This window comes from Carettochelys insculpta, chromosome 23 (assembly GCF_033958435.1).
Source record: "Carettochelys insculpta isolate YL-2023 chromosome 23, ASM3395843v1, whole genome shotgun sequence".
NCBI lineage: Eukaryota > Metazoa > Chordata > Testudines > Carettochelyidae > Carettochelys > Carettochelys insculpta.
In genome coordinates, this window is record NC_134159.1 from 3820178 (window position 1) to 3843449 (window position 23272).

Below are 23272 nucleotides of genomic sequence, written 5' to 3' on the forward strand. Positions count from 1 at the left end.
GCTGGATGCCGAGGGGAGGAAGATGAGAACACAAGGTGAACTCTAGTCAATCACACACCACTGTCCTAAAGTGCCCCCATGAATAATTAATTGTTCTCGTTGGGATTCGGGTTGTCATGGCAACTGAAAGAAGAAGCAGGATATCTAGGTATGAAGTGAAGTTTCCCTGGGTCTCTCTCTCTCTCTCCCTTCGGCAGCTAAGAGCTGGAGCTACCATTGGCAGGTGCTTATAAAACCTTACATTGACTCTGAGATGAATTATCTGACTCTGAACCTTCTGCTGCTCCTGCAGTTATTTTCTTTGACTGGTGAGTATTTCATATATATCTGGCATCAAATGGCCTTTTGTGTCTGGGAATCCTCATAAGTCTTTTGGTTGCTAAATGTGCATCTGTAACACAGAGATGTCTGTTCTGACTCCCTTTTACAATTTACTCTCTTCATAACCAGAAATGCATCCTGGTTTTCTCCCACACTGTAAGATGTCCCGTGTTTTCAGGCTAAGTATCATTTTTAGCTGATTCACATTCAAATCCTTCATAATTTTTTTAACAGAACTAAAAATGTTATTTGTTTAAATCATCAGAAAGGAAACCTGGAAATTTCCTTGTGCCTGTTATCATCTGTCTATCTATACAGATACACCAAGGGGTCAACTAGTTCTAGGGCATTTTCAGAAGACCAACATTTCTGATGGAACTGGCCCACTGTCAGCATTCCATAATATTTGCATCTCGGCAAATTCATTATGTCTCCAAAGCAACAGACACTGGACTATGAGATTCCAGCAGGGATCATTTGCAGATAGTGAGAGGAGAATGAAATCTAGTAGTTAAAGCAGCGCACCAGATGCCCGAGGTCCTAAGTTGTATTCCTAGCTCTGCTGTGGGATTGCCATTTGTCCTTACGTAGTATACTTTGCGGCTCAGCCAACCCCTGTGTAAAAGCGCTAATATCTTAAGGGCACTGTGCGGCTTAATTGATTTTTGTAATTTGTTTGGAGAGTCTCTGAAAGGAGCTGTATAAACTAGAAAGGAGGAAATCTACCTAAAGTGCTTATCATTCACTATCTGTTTAGTAAAACTATTAGCAAGGAAAGTTTGCTTCCTAAATTTTACCATAATTAAACAAAATTGTTCTAGACAAAGCAGCCACCTACAGGGAGACCATCAGGAAGAACCAATGGAGGAGTATTTGCACAAAACAAACACACTTCAACGTTCCCTGTCAGTAGCACTATGGAAGCATGTCCACTTGTATCAGATGTCCTGGAAATGGACTGCACCATGGGGAGAAACACAATGGTTGTCACAGCTTAGAGGATTCTTGGGAGGAATTTTGGGGTGTTAGGAAACTGAATCAGAGGCCAAAACCTGAGGTTTTGCCTGAGCCTTTATCCAGGACAAATTCCTATGGACTTCAATAGGAAGTCTCCAGCACGAGGAATAAAAGCCTGATCTTAGCATAAGCTAATGCCTTCTGACAGCCTTCAGCTCCTATTGACTTTATTAGTAGTTGTGGGCATTCAGCACTTTCAACAAGGAGCCCCAAGGGTAAACCAAACAGACACCTCAGAATCTTGCCCTGGAGCACATGAAGCAACGGGTTCTCCCCGGTCCCTAACTGCATATTTGCCTGGGCTCTTCCACCATATATATAAGATTTTTTATTATATTATATTATATTATTATAGAATTGGTATGTAGCCAAGCTTTGGCAATGGGCCAAGTCAAAGTGACGTGGGAGGTTGTTACCTCTTCGGAAAGCTGGATATGAGATGTTGCATTTCATGGGCTTTATGAAAATTAGCTTAGAATATAAATATGACCTAACCGTGAGATGTTTTATGCAAAATTACTAACATGAGGTATTATTGGGAAGATATGATTTACAGAATACAATTATCCCATTCATATGCAGGTATTGTTTTGGTATCGGAAGTTGGGAATATTGACCTGCGTATCTATATTCCATGCTAGCAGATGGAGCCAGCGTTGCTCGGCTCTTTAACTGCAGTAATCGTTTGAGAATAAATGAAAACCGTGTGTGCTTTTTTCAAGTGATGGTATTTTTCAAAAAGGGAGAAAAATGAAGGCTGAAGTGAGGGTTCGGGGTGGGTGGCTTAGGGCAGAGGGCTGGTGGGGCCTCAAGGCAGGAGGTGGAGGTACAGAAATCAAGGCAGGTGGAAGGTGCAGAAGTTAGGGCAGGGGTCTCAGGACAGGGGGCTGGGGGTTATTGGGCCACCCATGGCAGTGAGGGTGATGCTGCTGTGGTGGCAGCTGTTCCCAGGGGGCCTGGGCAGTGCACCCCATCCAGCGATTCCTCCTGGGAGGAAGGATCTGGGGCTGCCTGCTTGTCAGGTGGGGGCTGGAGCTCTGCAGGCTGGCTCCAGCCTCCAGCTTCCTCCCCGCCAACCTGCAGCCTATGGTGGGGGTAGAACTCTGGAGGCAGCCCCCACCCTGCTGCTGCCCCCCCCAGGCCTGCAACTTCTCCAGGAGGGTCTTTTCTTGGGGTAGTGGCTGCCCCATTCTGCAGCCTGTTGGGGGCAGGGCAGTGCTCTGTGGGCTGACCCAGGCCTCCTTCTCCCACGCCTCCCTCCAAGCCCTGCACTGATCTGAGCAGCACGACAGTCTCTGTGGGCTGATGCTGGCCTTCAGCTGTCCCAGCAGCCCCTCCATCCGGCACCCTCTTTGGTGGGGAGTTACTGCCCCCCATCTCCAGTGCCCCCTATGGCATCGTGCTGCCAGGGGTGACCAGGCTCTGGGAGCTGACCCTCCTTCCTGCAGCCCCCACCCCACGCATAGCCTGTAGGCTTTTGAAGTTGGGGGAGCTTCTGGGGGCTGCCCCAGTCTCCCTGTCTCCTGAAGGCTGTCTAGGGGGGCAGTATCTGGGGGACAGCGCCCCTCCAACTGCCATGGTCCACTGGCTGTCTGGGGGCTGCCCCACTCCAGAAGTCCCCCTGTGGTCTGCAGGCATTCCACGGGGGGGGCAGCCTCTAGGTTTGGGGCAGGGGGGCTACTTACCTGGCCTTTGTGGTAGGCAGGATGGCAGCACCCCAGCCCTGTGGGCCTCTCTCTTGGTGCTGCAGCTGCCACCAGCGGCCACTCTCAGTATCACAAGCTCTCTGTCTGTCCCCGTCCCTTTCGCCTCCCTCCTCCTTCTGTCACCTCCCTTTCCATGCTCTGGGAAATCCTGGGATTTCAGGCACTTCCCACTTCCCAGGCACAACCAAACCCTGACCTTGGCTTAAGTTAGGGTAAGAGGAAGCTGTGTATCAAATGTGGTGGTTGCAGCTCTTATAGTTTAAGAGGAGTTCTTGAACACACGTAGCACCACAGACAGATACATTCTAAAATAGATAGATAGATAGATAGATTTGCTGCTTTGTTTCTCACCTACTGCTGACACTTCAGGGACTACAATGAAAAAGTCAGACAGGATTTGATGGCACCCCATACTCACCTGCACTTTGGTTTGTTGACCTATTTTTGAGGGGACTGGGGAGTCCAATGAAGGATCCTCCCTTATGGAAATTCTGTATGAGGTGGGGATGTAAAACAATCGTGGTCTTTTTCTTGCTCCACCTCTGCCTCCCCAGTCCAAAGAGACACTTGAAAACACCTGGAAACAAAAGAATTACAACTTGGTGGGGAGGAGGAACCACCAGACCCCGGCTGAGTTACCTGACCTATGAAGGTCTCTACCTGAAACAATAACTAGGGTGAAAAATTATGGTTTGTAATCAATTTTTTAGTAACAACAAGAAGTCTTGTGGCACCTTATAAACTAACACATATTTTGGAGCATAAGCCTTCACGGGCAAAGACCCGCATGCATCTGACAAAGTGGGCCTTTGCCCTCGAAAGCTTATGCTCCAAAATATCTGTTAGTCTACAAGGTGCCACAGGACTTCTTATTGTTTTTGAGATACAGACTAACTCGGCCACCCCTCTGATACTTGTCAGTTTTTCAGTGACGCTATCTTAGGTTCCATGCTTTGTATTATTTTCTTAGTAATTTTCTTTGTTGTTTGCTACCTCTTTGACCACTTAAAATACATGTTTTCATAGCTAATAAACTTATTTCTGGTTTAGAATATAAGCCAGTGTATGTAAATTCTAACTGGGGGCAGGGCAAAAAGCTGCGCAGACTTTCCTTTGCATTGAGGAAGGAGGCAAATTTCATATAACTCTGGGTTTGTATCCCAGGAGTGGAAGAAGGAGAGGAGGGAATATCTGCGTGCTGTGATAAGTCCCTGGAGCTGAGGCTTGCCAGACCTGATCTCGGTGTCTATATCTGCTGTATCAGGTGGGGGAGGGGCTTTCTGTGTTTTGCTGGAGGGGGCTTTAGTGCCTGGCTCAGCAGAAGAGAGGGAGCAGGATGGTAGCGAGGGCTGACTCAGTGGTATCTCAACACTCCAATTGGCATCCCAGGGGTCCCGAATTGTCAGAGGAGTAAGTTACTCACTGAACAGCAGATTCTTGACACCACCTTCTAGGTCAGTGTGTCCCAGTGTTCCTGCTCACACCAGAGCTTCAACAATCTTGAAGCAGGGGCTGGACTAGATGACCTCCTGAGGTCCCTTCCAGCCCTATGATTCTGTGATTCTGTGAATCTCTTCAGCTTGTGCCCAGGCACCAGGACCCAGAATCCACACTTGCCCAACCAGAGCGGTCCTGTCCACAGGAGGAATTGGAGCAGCCGCCCCAGGCCCCAGGTTCTTGAGGGCCCCACAGTGGCCACCCCAACCTTCCTATGGACAGGAGGGACTGGGGGATTACAGGGGCCTTGCGCAGAGGCCTGGCGCAGGGCCCAGGGTGCCCTGTGTGGTGAGTGGGGGAGGTGAATCCTGCTGCTGCTGCTGCACCAGCCCCCTGTAACTGGGTTATTGGTGCAAGTGGAGCAGAGGCGGGGCTTTGGGTGGGGAGGGGAGAAGGTGGGCCCTATTGCCCCAGGTCCCATGTGTCTGTTGGGATGGCGCTGAGCCCAGCAAAGTGACCCTGATTCACAGCTGCAATGGTGCAACCAAGCCCATGGCCTTGTGAGTGTCTCGAATTGCCAAGGGAGGTGGTAGAATCTCCATCACTGGAGATATTTAAGAAGAGGTTAGATAGATGGCTTTCAGGGATGGTCCAGAAAGTGCTTGGTCCTGCCGTGGGGGGAGGGGGCTGGACTCGATGGCCTCTCGAGCTCCCTTCCAGTCCTACTCTTCTATGATTCTATGACTTAGATTCGTCTGTAGGTCACCGATGTTCTAGCTGGGCATGGGGGTCACCGGACACTTGCTGACCCAGTGAAGCTAATGTGCTGGTAACTTTCACTACCCAGCAGCCTGTTTATGGATGTAGAAAGCCAGCAGAGTTTACAGCCGCTCTGTCTGCACATTCAGCTCTCCTGCCGTCGCCCGTTCTGAAAGACAACAGCAAAGCAGCTGCAAATTAGAGGCACAGAGCAGGCTTGTTACAAGAAATCTGACCCTGTGCCATAAGGTTCAGCATCTAACAAGATGCAAACAAGTCATCTGTCTCGACGGTGACTAGATTACCGCTCTGGCCTTCTCCTTTGGGCACCCATCCATCTGTTCGCTGGAGCGCAGATCTGAGCCTGAGGGACCCAGGCCAGAGCCCATTTGCTCACATAACACAACCAGTTAGCAGCCCCTGGCTGAGAGCAAGGCCCAAGGCTGGAAGAGCAGGAGCAGTGCAAGGCCGTGACGGGTGTGCATCGGTAGCGCTGCACGAGAGCCTGGGACTGGGAGAGCAGGTCAGATTGAGGCTGGGGAGCCGAGGTGGGATAGAAGCAGAGATATCCCACCCACGGATGAACTGGGGTGGCTGCCCCAGGCCCTGTGCTTTGGTGTGGGGGGGGAGGGGTGTCCCACGGCAGCGTCCCCACAGTCCTGTGGCTGGGAGGAATCGGGGGTTACCTGAGGCCGAGGGTCACCTCCTCTCTCCTCGCCGCTCACCACGCAGGCAGCCGGAGAAGCAGCCCACTCTGCCCTGCTGCACCTTGCCACGTCATGGGGAGGAGAGGGGGGAGGGAGAGACCTCTGCTGCCTCTGCCATGCCTGGCCCTGATCCCCGAGTAATCCCCAGGCCCCTAGCTGGGGGGAGAGGTAAGGGGAGCAGGGCGGGGGAGGCCTGCGGCACTGGGGAGGTTGCCTTGGGCCAAGGGCTGCAGCCCCAGAGGGCCTCCCCATCTGCCCCATGGCTCGGGGACCCGGGAAGGAAGTGGCAGTGGTGCCCATGTTCTGCCCCGGCTGCAGGACATTGCAGTGAGGACCCCAGCTCCCCAGGCTGGCGCTGGGGCCTGGGAACCCAGGCTTGGGACACAGGCTGGACCTGACCAGCCGACCAGCAAACACCAGGGTGAGGAGCCAGGGACTGGCCCAGGAATTACGGCCTCCTGGGTCAGGTGAAGGTGTGAGTGGCTGAGCACCCCCCAGCTCAATAAGGTGCCGGACCTGGAGGTGTGGGGGGGCTTGAGGCAGGCTCCATCCCATCCAGGCTCACGGCAGCACCGCTCTGCATGAGAGGAGCGGTCTCGTGGCGGGGGAAGGGGTGGGTGGGGATTCTGGTACCTTTGCAGACCCACCAGAGCCTGGATGCCACTAAGTGCAGCGCCCAGGCACAGGGCACCCACAGGCCCCAGGCTCTTCCCCAGCCCCATCGGCCTAGTCCAGAGCTCTGCCACATCTGCCTGCACCACCCACCGCGCAGCCCAGGGGCTTTGGCATCTGGGCAACCCCTGCTGGCCCCTGGGAGCCTGGCAGCTCGGTGGGTGCTGCTCCCAGGGCAGGCCCAGGGGCTGCCCACACGTGGAGCAGGCTGGGCAGGTCACACCCTGCAGCTGCCCCCACTACAACGGTCCCGTCCTGCCCTGGCTCCGGCAGGGAGCATGTGCAGGGCCCTGGGAGCCCTGAGCCCATCTGCCCTGGGGACCCCTGGGCAGCACGTGGCCCTCGCTCCATGTCGGGCTGGACGCTGGTCTCCTCAAGCCCTGAGCAGTTCACAGGGCTGCCGGGTGGCGCAGAGCCGCAGAAAGTGGCTGGGGCACCCTGTCCCCATGGCCCGGTGCTGTACTGTGCCCAGAACCCTCTGCCTCCCCTGCCAGGGCCACAGGGCTGAACTCCTGGCTTCTCTGCACCTCAGGGAATCAGGAAGGAGGAGACAGCCAACCCTGCACACCTCAGCATACCTCTCCCTCTGCATGGCTCCCTGCTGGCTCCCTCTGGCGGGGCCGGCGAGCACATGAGTCCTTGCTCTCCACCTGTTCTCCAGCCAGCAGCTGGGGGCTGAACACGGGGCAATTAGCCCCTTCGGTAAAACAAGTGGGGACCCGTTTCTGGCACCCAAAATACAGGGTTGTCCTGCCAAAAACGGGACAGATGGTCACCTCACTTGGGCCCACGCCTGGTGCAAGGGCAGGGGAGAGGGGTTGACCCAGGCCTCACCCCTCCTCTCCACAGCCCTGAATACATGCCCAGGGCCTGCCTCCACCAGGCGAGTGTGATTGCTGTCTCACGCTGGTGGGCATCACACTGGCTTCAGACTGGTTAGAAATCCCATTAAATACAGTGAGGTTGTACATTTGTCACCGTTCTGTCACCTCTGGAGACATCAAGGCCTGTCGCTGTGTGGACAATCAATGGACTCTCCCCTTGCTAATGTCGGTGAGAGGACGATAAGAGAGTGGCAAATGGGCGAGAGTCTCTCCTGAGGGATCGATCCAGCCCCTTGACGCTGACGTCTAACACCTCCTCAATCTAACAGCCGCACCAGGAGCCTATGGGGCGGGAGTAGGTGATTCAAAGTGCCTCTTTGGCAGGTGACTTGTTGGACAGTCCCTGGGTGGCCCTAGCAGGGCCTGCACTGTCACAGCAACTCATGGTCCCATTGCTGAAACGCCAAGTTCCTGGAAGGTGGTTTGGTTTACGAGCTCCTAGTCCTACACAATGACACTGATTTGCCCAGCTGCAGGCAGGGATACTGGCCCCTAGGGAGATGCAGCGTGCTCTGGGGTGAGAGGGCACCACCGACCACGTGTGACACGGCAGCTGGGTTCGCTGGTTGTCTCCTCCTGACGCTTTTGCCTTTGCCCTGCAGATGGCCAGAACAACCTTCCGCGCATCATTGGGGGGAACATAGTGGCACCGCATTCCTCCAAGTACCTGGTGTCGCTCAAGAGGAGGACAGGCTCTCATTTCTGTGGCGGGTCACTGGTCAGCCGAAGCTGGGTCCTGACGGCGGCTCACTGCAAAACAGAGTAAGGAATGCCAGGGGAATCGGGGGCCACTTCACAGCGGCATTCTGAGTGTGCCGCCAGCCGCCTGGGAATCAGGCAGATCAGCCTCCCCTCGCAGGCGAGGGCAGCCACCTGGCCTTAGCGCGCAGGGTGCTGGGCTCACCTCAGTCACAGCTCCAGGGAATCCTATGCACAGTTACACACATGCTCTCAGCTCAGTTTTCAACTCTGGGCTCCCCCGTTCCCATTTCGGTGCCTATATAAGGAATCTGGTGCCTCCATTTAAGTGTTCAGATGGAAAGCTGGATCCTTGATCTGGCACATATCCATACACAGGCCCCACAGCTGCACGCGCCTCCCCTTCCTACATCCACACACTGGGGACCTGCAATGAGAGATGACTTTTCAAGCCTCTTGCGCAGGGTTCCCTGTGAGCTGGGCTCTTGTGCAGCCACTCAGGGGAGATTCAAATGCCGCCCCACTGATTAACAGGATGCCCCAGCCAAGCTTGATGTGTCTCTAGGTGGTACACATTTGCACAGGTCTTGGTGCACATAAAATTATTCTGCGCATGGATGGAAAAGATTAGAGTGAACGTTGCTCTTGGGTCTGGCCAACTACGGCCAGAAACTTTTCCAGACTGTCTCACCTTCAGAAAGGTGTGGTTAACTAGCCAATGGAGTGGCACCTCAAGTACTTACACAGAGCTAGACTAAGTCACCTCTTCAGCTGCAGGCTTATGGACTTCTAGCTCAAGCTGCAGAGATTCCTATACTGAGTTTCAGAGGCCCCAAGTCTGAGGCTGCCTGAGGGCAGTTACACTTATAGGCTGGGTCTACACTAGCAAGTTCCTTCAGAAAAGCAGGTCCTTTTTCAGAAGAACATGCAGAGCATCTACACACAAAACATGCTCTTTCGATCCAAAATTGAAAGAATGTGGATCTTCTTCCGGAAGCCATCTTCCATTCCCGGGCCAGGAAAAGCACCTTTTCCCAAAAGATTCTGTTGGGAAAAAAACACATGTAAGTGCCCCAGGGGCCCTTTTTCTGAAAAAGCATTCCTCATTGTGCCAGATTTTTCGATCCCGGCCTGTTCTTTCAAAAGAGAGGGGGCTGCGTGGACACTCTGTATCAAAAGAGTGGATCGACCTTTCAATCTGCTTTTTTGTGTGTGGATGCGCTCTTTCCAAAGAAGGGGTTTTTTTGGAAGATCTCTTCTGGAAAATCTTCTTTTGAAAGATCGCTGTAGTGTAGATATAGCCATATCAATTCCCAGCTCAGCTCCAGACGTCTTCTTTGACCTTGAGCAAGTTATTATCTACTTTGCCTCTCAGAGCCCAATTAATTCAAACTTAATTGCATACTTGAAATTAAGCATGTATTGAAAGTGCTTTGCTAAATAGATATGGAAGGCTGAACTGGAGCCCTAAAATTGCCAGGGTTTCCTGACTCCGTTTAAGAGGAAATAAGTGGAGAAAGAACAGCCTTCTTTGGGCTGGGGGGATGGCATTTCTCCTTGGGGGGCTATCACAGCAGCAAAAGCATGTGAACAACATCAGTAAAAGTCAGTTCACCAGGAATTTTTCAACGCCATTAATGTCACGGCCCAGATTTGGGGTACAATTTTTGTTTCAGCCCAGCCAATTGGCCAACATTTCGTAACACTGATGCAATTTCCTCTCGGTGGAGAAACAGACATTGGCCCACGGAATTCTATTTCTAACACAGATACCGGGAAGGAGCGTTCTCCGAGCACAGGCCTGGATTCCCAGCTCCCCCCCGACTGAATCATCATCATTACATCTCTCACTTCACTTCTTGGGTTACTCATCTGCAAAATGGAAATGACACAAATTTTTTACCCACCTCCCTACCGTGCCACCCACCCACACACTCACATGTACCTCCAAGCAGTGGTACACCCAGATCTAAGCAAGCATGTAGCATCTCCTCCACATGTACCTGCATCACTTCAGTGCTGATTCCAAGGGAGTTAAAACAAAGGGCCTAAGATCTCATGTGGGAAGTGCTGGGAGTGCTAAAAGCCTTTTGAAACGTTTTGAGCCCTTTGAGTGACCGGGCAGGGTATTTCCCCCACTGTGAAGCACCAGTGACCATGTTCTCTGCTGTCTCCCAACAGAATTAACCAGATGATGATTGTAGCTGGGGAATATTCTCTCTCCACCTTTGAAGGCACAGAGCAGATTTTCCGGCCCTCTCGGATGGTGGTTCATCCAGACTACAGCTCCACTTCCAAAAATGCAGACATCATGCTGATTAAGGTAACAAGCTTTCTCCAGGCCACAAAAGAGAGGAGGGTTCTTGGAGAGAGAAATTGTTTTGGCTGTTCACAGCAGAGTACATGTGCTCCAATGAGCACGGAGACATGAAGCACAGCTGGTGGAAATGTGCAGGTCAAGGAGAAGAGGAACAAACCACCAATAGCCCTAATAATAACAAATACCTAGCTCTCCTATGTGCTCTGAAGCTATAGGTCGCAAAGCACTTTACACAGGGAGACAGGTATCACTGCCCCCTTTTTACAGATGGGGAAACTGAGGCACACTGCACATGACTCACCCAAAGTCACTCAGCAGTTCACAGAGTCAGGAAGAAAACCCACATCAGAATGCAAGTCCTTTCACCCCATCCACACTGCTTCTGATATAAACGCTGGGTTCAGTTGTGTGAGTGCTGAGCACCTTCATCTTCATTCTCTCAAACCCAGGGCAAAAAAAAAATCAAGCAAACTAACCAGTCCCTGCCAATCCCTTCTCCAGAAGAGCATTGGTGACAAAGTTATTACAGGTTGAGCCTCTCTAATCCGGAACTCTCTGGTCCTGCAGCATCCATAATCCAGCCTGATTTTAGTTAGCCGGATGATCACCTACCATGGTGAGGCCAAGTTTCCTGTGATCCCATAAAGTTTGTTTCCAGCCACCAGTCTGGTTCTCAGTGTCCTGTGCTGTTGTTTAGCTGCAATTTACCCCTAAACATCTTCTCAGAGCCCAGTAAGAAGTGGCAATGTCGGTGATGTGCTAAACAATATTGACCTCCCGTGATCCAGCAAATTGTCGCATGCAGCACCGGTCAGGTCCCAAGGGTGCTGGACAAGAGAGGTTCAATCTGTAGCAACCAGAAATGGGGTTGGAATGGAATGGCCTTCTGAGCTCTGTTACTTCTGCAGATGTCATCCTACCCCATGGAACTATCCTAGAGCCCTGTAGTGCCTCTATGTATCACGAATATTGCCTTACTTCTCCTTGGCACAATTAGGGCTACAACTCCCTGTGAGGGAGGAGACCCAAGATCTAAAAGAAATGCAATGCATGATAGATAGGGCTTGTAACCAGTAATCAGCACACTGATGACTCTTCCCACCTTCCCCACCTGTGGGGCTCTAGCGCCATCTACCTGCAAGCCAGCTGGAGAGGGGGCATTTTGTCCCAGCAAAGGTGTGAAGTCTTGTCTGTGACTGTTTCTTTCCGATGTGTTTTTTACGCAGGAAGCCAATATGCCCTAGGGGAAAGTGCACAGGGCTGGGACTCAGGAGAACTGGCTTTCGGATCTGCTGTGTGTCCTTGGGCAAGTCACACCCTGCTCTGTGCCTCAATTTGCCCTCTGTACAGTGATACTCCTACAAAAGTGCTAGAAACTAATGATTAGTTTCTGATCGTGGTGCATTTCAGACCCCCCTGGGGCAATGTGCCCTCTCATTTTTTCCATCCCTGGGCAGAAAAATGCAGTTATGTGCACCAAGGCATGTGTGGATGTGCGCCACCGGTAGAAACGCACACTGCCCCCTGCGGGTGGCTGTGGGTTTTCTGCTAATCAGCTGGGCAGCGTCTGAATCTCTCCTGGACGGCTGCCCAAGCACGCAGCTCACAGGGATCTCTGTTGTGTGGTCTCTTTCACTCTTTCGGGCCTAGTTACCTTGGGCTGTGTCTACACAGCAGCGTTATTCCTGAATAAGCTATTCCGGAAGCGGTGTTCCTGAAGAACTTGTGCAACAGCACAGTGACACACAAAATGCACTTCAAAAGAGCGCTCAGTTGTTTGAGATAGAACATTTACACACCATAGAGCCTCTTTAGAAACAGAGCCATCGGACGCACTCTGGCTTGCGTAGAAATAGGCTCTATGTCTACACACCCCCTATTTCGAAATACCTCCTTCAGAATAGGCCCTGTTCCTCATGGAGGCTGTGGCCACATAGGACGAAGGGGCTTTCAAAGTCTGGGGGTCCTTTCAAAAGGTCTCCTTCTACACTGGCGGCGGGCGTTCCGAAAGCAGCAGTTTCGAATCACGCATGGCTGCTGCTATGCTAATGAGTCCCTGCATATTCATGTCGGTGCCTCATTAGCATCTGCCAAGCCGTCTCATTGACATGCCCCTTCCAAAAGGGAGGGGTAGTGTGGCCACAGCCGGAATGAGGTTTACCCATTTCAAAATAAGGCAACCGCTGTTTCGAAGTAGGGACTGCCTTGGGTAGGTGTGTGCATAGTTATTTCAAACCAGCGGCTGCTATTTCAAAACAACTTTGCTGTGTAGACATACCCTTAGTGAAGAGTCTGAACTGCTGCGGTTCGTAGGCCCTGGTTAATACCTAGGCTGGAGATAGACTTCCAGGATCTCTGTCATTGTCAGTTCCCTACCACTCTTGGAAAAAGATTGAGCAGGCTGAGTGGTAAAGCATCCTCAAAGAGCCTGGAGTGGCTTGTACACAGTAACAGGGACAACCTGCCCTTCTATCCCTACCCCAAAATACATGCATACATACATACAGATAGATATAAAGGTTTCTGCAGAGTAGCCTCATGGGTGAGGGCCAGTTTAGCCCCAAAGTCTTTCTCCTTGTGCTGCAGGCTTAAATGGCAATGCATGTTAATGCACTCTCCATATGTCACTGCAGATGCTGCACCACTTTACCCATTGGAGCAGAATACAATCATTCCACTTCCAGTTCTGCACACCTACACAATGGCTGCCCGTGCAGCAGCACTCATGGGAGTGGGTGAATGGGCACGCGTCACTATTGCATAGATACGAGGCACTTCCTGGATGTGCTTTTCACTTCTGGCTTGTTTTTGTGACCAGATTTTGATAAGCTCGCTTAGCAAAGAGGTGAAGCGTTTGCTCAGAGGAGGGAGTTGGATCAGTGTTAATGAATCATTTAAAGGTGGGGACATAATGACTGAATACGCTGCAGCAGATATTGTATTATAAAAACTGAGAGCTGTCAAACGTAAGCCAGTCTGCAGGGTGAAGGGCAAAAAGAGATCAAAGACATGCAGGAATCCAAGCCCAGCCATGGAAAGAAATCCTACAAACCCCCCACAAGGAGCACTGGCTGCAAATTCTCAAAATCTGGACTTCTAAGCAAATGCTCGGTGCCCCCAGACCAGAATGGTTTCTCTGGAAGTCTTATCCCATGCAGCAACCCCTTGCTGAAAGCGCATTTGCTGTTCAAAATATTCTGTAAAGTTGAGGAGTCTATTACCTAATATAACAGGGACTCGTTAAGATTGCCTGTCCTTTTCTAATCCAGCAGCTTCAAAAGGAAACTGAATAATCCAAGTCAGGCAAGGAAAGATGCTAAACGGAATTCCCAGGGTAGATTGTATTTAAGGGATTCATGTCACAGGCTAAGCCAGTATCATTTCCACATACATTCCAATAGGCTGGCAAAGTGCACTGTGTATTAATAAGAAAGGATTCAAATTTAAATAATCATTAAGGCTCCAGGAGTATACCATGCAGAGCTGCAGGGACTTGCTCTTCAAATAGCAGCAGCCCAGCGGCTGCTGGGACACGATGCTTCAACAGGATCCTCTCCTAAGAGCCCCTGGTAGCCAGGTTCTTACTTCTCTAAAATGAAATATTTCCAAAGCACTGATGCAAACTGTTCAGAGAGACTGAAAATCCAGATTGCAGACTCCAGCTGTGAGCAACAGGGAGTGTGTGCAAATGAACATAGCCCTTTGCTTCTGCCCCGCATGGACCTGCTGTGGGCAGAGCATGTGTACACTCACAGACACATTAGTAAATCAAACTCAAAGCACTAGAAACCATAGGGCGGTCACAAAAGAACAGCAAAGGATGCTCTTGTCTGTTCCTGCAGTGCTCAACAGACAACACAGGGGTGGAGGACTTAGAAGAATTGACTTTGAAAAAGCTTTAGGGCTCAGAGGCTATGGCTACATTAATGAATTGCCACTTTTCGCTCTGGGCTGATGGGCTATGACTACACTGCAGCCCTATTTCAAAATAAAATATTTCAAAATGGCTATTTTGAGATATCTTATTTTGAAATAACACAACCACACACAAAGGCCGCATCAGCACTACAGTGATCTTTTCAAAGAAGTTTTTTCTGGAAGATCTCTTCCAAAAGCACTTATTTCAAAAGATCGCATCTACAGACAAAAGAGGGGATCGAAAGATCAATCTGCTCTTTTGATAGAGAGCGTCCACACAGTCCCCCATTCTTTCAAAAGAACGGGCCAGGGATTGAAAAATCTGGCTCCATGAGGACTGCTGTTCTGCAAAAAGGCTACAGGGAACATCTACAAATGCTTTTTTTTTAAAGAACCTTTTGAAAGGAGGTGCTCTTCCTGATCCGGGAGCAGAAGGTGGCTTCCAGAAGAAGAGCTGTGTTATTTTCATTTCAGATCTAAAGAGCACATTTTGCATGTGAATGCTCCGCATTTTCTTCTGAAAAAGGGCCTGATTTTCAGAAAGAACTTGCTAGTGTAGATGCAGCCCAAATGTGTTTTGAAATAGCACCCAGCCACTTAGAAATAAAAGTTTTGGACACATAGCGCTATTTCGAAATAGTGACATTGGGCACCATTATGGCTTATTTCAAAATAGATCTATTCGGTGTCTTAATAACACCTATTTCAAAATGTCTATTTTGAAATAAGGATTATTCCTCCTGAAATGAGGGTTACCGATTTCGAAATAATGCAGCACCCACTATTTTGAATTTATTTTTAAATAGCGTATGCAAAGTGTAGACGATAGCAAAGTTATTTTGAAAAAACAGCCACTTCAAGGGGATCCTCAAGGAATCCATTCTGAAGCACTTGGAAGAGGAGAAAGTGATCAAAAGTAGCAAACATGTATGCCCCAAGGGCAAGTCATGCATGATCAATCTGATTAGCTTCTATGATGGGGCAACAGGCTCTGTGTATATGGGGAAGTCAATGGATGGGCTATACCTTGAATTTAGCAAAGCTTCTGATACAGACTCCCACAACATTCTCGCCCATAAGTTAAGGAAGTATGGATTGGTACATGGACTGGAAGATGGATACAAAGCTGGTTAGACAGCCGGGCCCAACAGCTTCAAGGATTGGTTCTAGGGCCGGCATTGTTCAACATCTTTATTAATGACCTAGATGAAGGACTGGATTGCACCCTCAGCAAATTTGCAGATGACACTAAGGACAGGTAGATACACTGGAGGGTAGGGATAGGGTCCAGAGTGACCTAGACAAATTGGAGGACTGGGCCAAAAGAAATCTGATGCGATTCAACAAGAAGAGCAGAGTCCTGCACTTGGGATGGAAGAATCCCAAGCAGTGTTACAGGCTGGGGACTGACTGGCTAAGTAGCAGTGCAGCAGAAAAGACCCTGGGGATTACAGTGGATGAGAGGCTGGATATGAGTCAACAATGTGCCCTTGTAGCCAAGAAGGCTAACGGCATATTGGGGTGCATTAGGAGAAGCATTTCCTGCAGATCTAGAGAAGTAATTATTCCCCTCTATTCAGCACTGGTGAGGCCACATTGGGAGCATTGCATCCAGTTCTGGGCCACACAGTATAGAAAGGATGTGGATCCATTGGAGTGGGTTCAGCAGAGGGCAATGAAAGTGATCAGGGGGCTGGAGCATATGGCCTGTGAGGAGAGGCTGAGAGATGTGGGGTTATTTAGTTTGCATAAGAGAAGGATGAGGGGTGTTTTGATAGCAGCCTTCAACTTCCTGAAAAGGGGCTCTAAAGAGGGTGGAGAGAGACTGTTCTCAGTGATGACAGATGGCAGTTCAAGAAGCAATGGTCTGAAGTTACAGCGGGAGAGGTGTAGGTTGGATATTAGAGAAAACTATTTCACCAGGAGGTTGGAATGAGTTATCGAGAGAGGTGGTGGACTCTCCATCCCTAGAGGTTTTTAAGTCCCGGCTTGACAAAGTCCTGGCTGGGATAATTTAGTTGGGGTTGATCCTGCTTTGGGCAGGGGGCTGGACTCAATGACTTCCTGAGGTCCCTTCCAGCCCTGGGATTCTATGATTCTATGAACTGCTGTTATCTCAAAATAACTCTGTAGTGTAGTCACAGCCATAGTGCACAAGCAACACAACATGAGCTCATGGTGTGATGCTGTGGCAAAAAGGACCAACATTTTCCTTGGATGTGTGACCCTGGGAGCCCTGAGCAGGAGTAGGGAGGCGAATTTTCATTTGTATGTAACATTAGTGACACTAGTAATGGAATATGTCCTTCAGTTCCGGTGTCAACATTTTAAAAAGGAGATTGAAAAATTGGAATGGATGCAGAGAAAGACCTACAATTCTGATTTTAGAGCTGAAAAAAAAAGATGCCTTACAGTGGAAGACTTAAAGGGATCAGTCGATTTAGTGCATATGAAATCAAGAGGTGGCTTGAGTACAGTATCTGACTACCTTCCTGGGGAGAAAATAACCAGTATTAAAATTATCTTGAATCCAGCAGACAAAGCCATAAAAAGAACCAACAGCCAGAGGCTGAAGCCAGATATTCAAATTAGAACTGAGGGCCACATTCTTAACATTGGAGATAATTAATTATTGGTGCAAACTGCCAGGAGAAGTAATGGATTTTCCATCTATTTTCTGAAGTCTTCAGATCACAGCTAGCTGCCTTTCTGCAAGATGCTTTAGCCATACTCAGATCACTGGGCTCAATGCAGGGGTTACTGGGAGAATCTAATGGGCTATGATATACAAGAGATCATAATAGATGATCTACAGTTCCTTATTGCTGTAAACTCTATGAAGCTATGATTTCCTGCTTCCTCCGGAGTTCAAACCAAGCTAAAACTGAAACTCTCTGAGGCTGTGGCCACACTACTCCCACCTTCAGAAGGAGCATGTTAAGGAGGCACTTTGGAAGATGCTAATGAGGCACTGACAAGAATATGCAGTGCCTTGTTAGCATAACGGCAGCCATGCGTGATTCGAAAACGTCACTTTCGGAACGCACGCCACCTCTGTGGCTGGGGGCCTTTTGAAAGGACCCCCTGACTTCAAAAGCCCATCCTTCCTAAAACCAAATATGAAGAAAGGACTTTCAAAGTCAGGGGGTCCTTTCAAAAGGACCCCATCTACACGGGCAACGTGTGTTCCAAAAGAGACACTTTGAATCGCACACAGATGCCATTATGCTAATGAGGTGCTGCATATTCACGTCAGTGCCTCATTAGCATATTCCGAACTGCCTCATTAACATGCCCCTTCTGAAAGGGAGGAATAGTGTGGCCACAGCCTGAGAGTCTGAAATGTTTTCTTCACTATGCTTCCCTGTGAAAAAGGGCGTGAACCAGCCAACAAAGCCTACCGTAAAATCAAGGAGGGAAGAACACAATTTTTACATCTGCTGCACAGCACTTTTATGGGGAACTGTAAAATTTACTAAAGATGAAACCAAGAGGATTCTGTAGAAATCTAATAAATAGAATCCCATAGAAATTTGTCATTAGCCTGAGAGAATTTAGTAGAGAATGGGATCCTTTCTATAAGTATTTTGACCCATCCTGTGGAATTTTATAATCAGGACATCATTCTCTTCTAGATGCTATAGAAAAGTGGTTATTCCTTTTACATTCTATTGGACTTTCCATAAGGGTGAGGTCTTAGACCAAAGTCATGGATCCAGACAGCCCATAGCTTTGAGGAAAAGATAGGAAATTGAATCCAGATCCAAGTTTTGCAGTCAGGCCCGTTACTATGATGGGCCGAACCAAAACCTTGGATCTGAACTGAATTTTGTAGCTAGTGAGATCCTGTGAGTTCAGAGAAGCATCCAAATATAAATGGAACCCAAGCTCTGAGTTGCACGCAGCTCACCTGCCACTGCACACATAGTCCTATGCCTGCAATCACCTGTTCCTGCCTCTGTTTCTTCAGTCAGTAATGAATCTCCCCTTGGTGTCTCCGAACAGCTGAACAGGCCGCTGGTGCATAATGCTTTTGTTTCCATTGTGCCACTTCCCCAGCAAGGAGCCATGGTGAAGGAGGGCAGGTTCTGCCAAGTCTCTGGCTGGGGTTACACCACTCCCATGGGCGGGAGGACTTCGGACACCCTCCGCAGTGTGCACCTTCCAATCATCTCCGCTGGGAAGTGTAACAGCACAGCTTCCTATGCGGGATATATCACCAAGAACATGATCTGTGCTGGGTTCAACACAGGAGGCAAAGATGCCTGCCAGGTACAGCTGCCCTGCTTACTTCTTCAAAGGAAGGTACAAATTCTAACCTCTCGTCTGTAGAGGACCATCTTGAATTGTTAGGCACTCTGTGGCAGACAGGTCTTTAGATTGTCTGGGTCCCTTTAAAAAGAATCCACCCATACTTTGATGGATTACCCTCACTCTGGGGGTGCCATACGGTGTACTGGGGTTCCACTGAGCCCATCCTGTATGCCCCCATTCTGTTTTTTTGAGCCAGGCCGTCTAGCTTCCTCTCACACATGTACTAGTAGGGACATACTCAGATGCAGAAAGACACACACTCTGAAATCAGGTCTGCATGGGAAAGAAGACCCAGTGTGGGAATTGCCCAGCACTGAAGTACAAACTTCTTCAGGGCTACAAACCCAAAATTGTAGTGTTCTGCACGGCCCAGAAAACTGCTCAGCGTAAGTTTATTGAAATGCACCTCCTCCCCAAACATGGAAGAAGATATGCTAAGCTTTCTCCCCACCCACACTACAATGCCCACAAACTGTGTTTTTGAGAAAACAAAACAAGTTCATTAACTACAAAAGATTGATTTTCAGTTGATTTAAGAGATACCCAACAAATCAAAGCAGATCCCTCAGCAAATAGCACAAACACACAAACCACACTTAATACACTAAAGACACTAGCTGCAAATAATACTTTTTCACCCTAAAGGTTATTTTAAGCAATTCTTTTACAGGCCAGACTCCTTTTCCAGCCTGGTTACATTCCTTTTTTCCCCAGTTCAGTTCTAGGTTTTTACACCTGTCATCTTGGGTGAGGATTCCACAGAGAAAATAAACAACTCTGATTATCTAACCCCCAACCTTAAATAGGATTTACCTATGGCAGGAATCCTTTGTTTCCCAGTTTGATCCCCACTCCCTACTAGTGGAAGAACACTAGCAGTCCAAGATGGATTCCAGTACCTCATGATACTGCAGCATCAAAGCCATCCTGAATCAAGGTTGTTAGCAGCATCCCAAGAAATTTTTTGGGAAAGTGGGAGACATCTTCAAAGACCTATTGTTGTTCCCATAGGTGCCAACTCCATTGGTGCTCTGGGGCTGGAGCAGCCATGGGGAGGTGTGGGAAGGAGGAGCAGGAAATAAATGGATGCTTAGCACCTACTGGCAGCAAAGCTCAGCCCTTTGCCCTCCTTCACCCACCAACACCTCCTGTCCACCACAAATATCTGTTTTGTAGTATTTGGGACACACTGAAGGGAGGACAGACTGGGGATGGGGTGTGCTTGAGGCAGAGGAGGCAGGATGGAGGCGAGTGATTGGGGGAGGGGTCGTATAAAGGTGGGGCAGAGCAGGGATGGGAAAAGATGAGGTTGGGGGCTTGGTGGAAGGGGTTGAATGATGGTGGAGCCAGGGGCTGAGTATCCCTGGCTAGAGGGGAAGTTATTGTCTATGGTTCTTGCCTAATGATTCATTGATTAACCAGCCAGACTGACTGCATTTTATTTGGTAGGTGTTCCCTGTCTGCAAACATTTTGGAAGTGATACATAGTCAGTACTTCTAACTTCAGATGCAGAAATTATGCATGTCTTCTAACAGAACGATCGCATTCACTAAATCATAACCTTTCCAATGATACCTCACATGACCCATCTTGCATAAAATACATATTTATTATTCATTTTGGAAGCATATCTCCATGAAGAATATGGGGTGTAGTGCCACACACCCATACAAAGTGCCTCCCCCATCCTCCACATCTGACACGCAAGTAGTACTCCTAGAGACAGGCTTGGGAGACCCACATCAAGACTATCAACAGTGACAAGTAACTTTGGGGGACTCACATTTTGGGTATCTGGCACCCCGTAAAAAGAGCCACTTTCCTGAGGTCTCTGGGAAAAAAATAGACTTTTCTCAGCAAACCACATTGGGCACTCAAAATGGCTGGTCCCTTTTGAAAATCTTGACCACCATTACTGCAGCATCTTGGGAGGGGACCTGGAGAAAAAGCCTGACCATAGAGATAGCAGGCAACTGTCCTCAGCTCTGCCTTCTTCTCAAATGCCCATGGAGTTAAAGTCTTGATCACACCCCCACCCCACACACACACAACTGACAATGACTCATGCCTGGAATTAAAGCACAGAGGGTGGGTGGAGAATGCAGATCTATTTTTATAGCAAGAAGAACAAAATGACAAGCTAGAAATGATCTAGCTTTTTTCTTTTCCTGGTAAGACAATAGCAAGGCAGGACAATAGGACTGAAGCCATGCCTTCCAACATTCATTACAGCTGTTGCCTCTTTTTACAATCTTCATTTTCCTGGCAGGACCTAGTGATTGTGTCACCACTGTGGCATGATGTCATGATGATGCAGCAGAACACATAGGAAGGGACAGTGGTGCAGACTGTCCCCATGGGCCGGATTAAATCTCTCTGAGGTTACAGCATTGTCTCTCAGGGGGCAGCATGGTTCCAGTTTTGATGAGTCTCTATAGCAGTCTGTCAGAAAACTGTCCCATTGGTTGAACAGGAAGGGTGACCTGCAAAAGGGGCGGATGTAAATTCCACTGAATGTGACTGTCAGGAATGGGTGGGAAATGTGTTAATTTACATTCATGGGCCAAATTCTTTGCTGGTTTAAATAGGCAAAATTCTGTTGACATCAATGGCATTGCACTGATCTTACAAGTCACCCTGCATGTCTCTATTAATTTGTGTTGCTTTTCTCTGAGTTCCCTCCAGGATGCCTTCTGGGACTCAGGTACAGACAGTATGGAATGTAACCTAGGAGCCTGAATCTTCATTGCCCTGCACCTCTCCCCTTTATGACTGAGTAGCATTTTACACCTCCTTTGCACTGAGGACGTACCTACCTAGGGTGTGAGGCAATGCAGAATCTGCCCCAGAGCTTCCTCAGTCCTCTCGGCCCTAGACAAGAAAGGTGTTTTTGATTACAATGGAAGCGTCACTTCAATACCATTTATTGTGTCTGCTTCTTTCCTAGGGGGATTCTGGTGGGCCCCTGGTGTGTGAGGGCCGAGTGTTCGGGATAGTCTCCTGGGGGAACAGCTGCGCTAGCCCCAGGTACCCAGGTGTTTACACGGCAGTAGCCAACTTTCAGAAGTGGATTTACAAAACCATCTTTAGGCGTGAATAGCAGCAGCTCTGGCTCCTCTCAGTGTGCTTCTTACATGGCCCATTCCCGACTTTGAGCAAATAAACTTGTGATGAAAAAGAAACAGAAGCTCCTTCAAATGTAGCTCTCCTGGGACCTTCTTAAAATCACCCTCAGGTTGTCATTTAAAAAGCTCTCTTGTGCAAGGAGTATATATGCCTCTCAAAATTCTGGCAGGTACACAGATTTCTGCCTTTGATGGAAATAGAATAACCCCACAGGTTTAGGCAATAGCTAAGCCCGATCATTGTGAAAATACGTGGGGGCTGAAAGTTACTTCAAAAACCCAGAAGAAATCTCAGGCAAAGGATTAATAGAATGAATTTTAACTTCATTAAAAGCCACCAGAGAGATGGAAATCAATGTGCAATAAAAACCACTCAGCAGATCAAGATGTGGGGGAAGGACACATCTCTGAGCACAAAATGTTCCTGGTATCAAAACAAGCTCAAAGTCACTTCCCTTTTCAATATTAGCTGAGTGATTTGCTGTCCCCATCAGCTGGCTCTGTCCAGAACTTGGCCACAATTCATTACCACTGTTGCGTCCGCTTTCCTGTCAGATGGCATTATGAAGACCTGCCTTAGGTACTGAAGGACTATAGTTGCTGCAGGGAGGGTTTTTACCCTTGAACCTTTGTGTCAGAACATCACACGAAGCTTGATCCAAAGCCCACAGAAATCAGTGGCAGTCTTTTGATCAGGCCCTTGGCGACTCCAGCTCAGAAAGATCTATCACCAAACATGCACCAGCTGTCCTTGATATTTATTCCCCAATGGAGTCAATTGGGCCAATTCACCAGGATCAAAGCTCTTTCCCTGTTGCCCCAGGAGGACTCTAGATGGCTGAATATACCTCAGCAGATTCATCCAATTAAAGTTTTTCACCCAGGACATGACTCCGCAGTGCATCCCCCACACTGGGCCAGACTGTGCCACCTAACCCCCGCTCCCTGATGTGTCACCACAAGTCAGTGAGGCCTGGGAAGGTGGAAATGGGAAGAACACAATAGACAAATGCAGACTTAGGGTGTATCAACATTGCACAAGTAACCCAGGTTCTTACGAGGTTCTTACCTGGGTTTTGGCCCAAATTCTTCTATTGTCCTCACAGAAGATCCTTTTGTTTGGGGTTAGAAGTTCTTTCAACCCAGACTAGCTAGCTGACCCAGCTGAGGGGGCAGGGTTAGTGATACTGATTTAGTATCTTGAGACTGTCACTTGATGTGCTGAAAATACCACTGAGCACACCTGCTCTCTGGAGTGTCTCACCACCCTGTCCTGCTGAGCCCAAACCTCTGGTCTCCCCCAGCAATAGCACAGAGTTAGGGTCACAGCCCACAGCAAAGCAACACAGACATCAAGAGAAGCTCAGTCGAAGGGGAGGTTTAGCTTTGTCA

The 23272-nt window shown here is 49.0% G+C and overlaps 1 protein-coding gene across 1 annotated transcript; it reads left to right on the top strand.

Annotated features, from left to right (window-relative positions):
* Window positions 1-253: 253 nt before the first annotated feature.
* LOC142000976 (trypsin-3-like) lies at window positions 254-21855 on the top strand. The gene is made up of 5 exons (XM_074975735.1): window positions 254-308; window positions 8106-8265; window positions 10384-10525; window positions 18446-18712; window positions 21703-21855. Exons 1-5 carry the CDS (start codon window positions 254-256, stop codon window positions 21853-21855), a joined length of 777 nt encoding a protein of 258 aa, XP_074831836.1.
* The last annotated feature ends 1417 nt before the right edge of the window (window positions 21856-23272 follow it).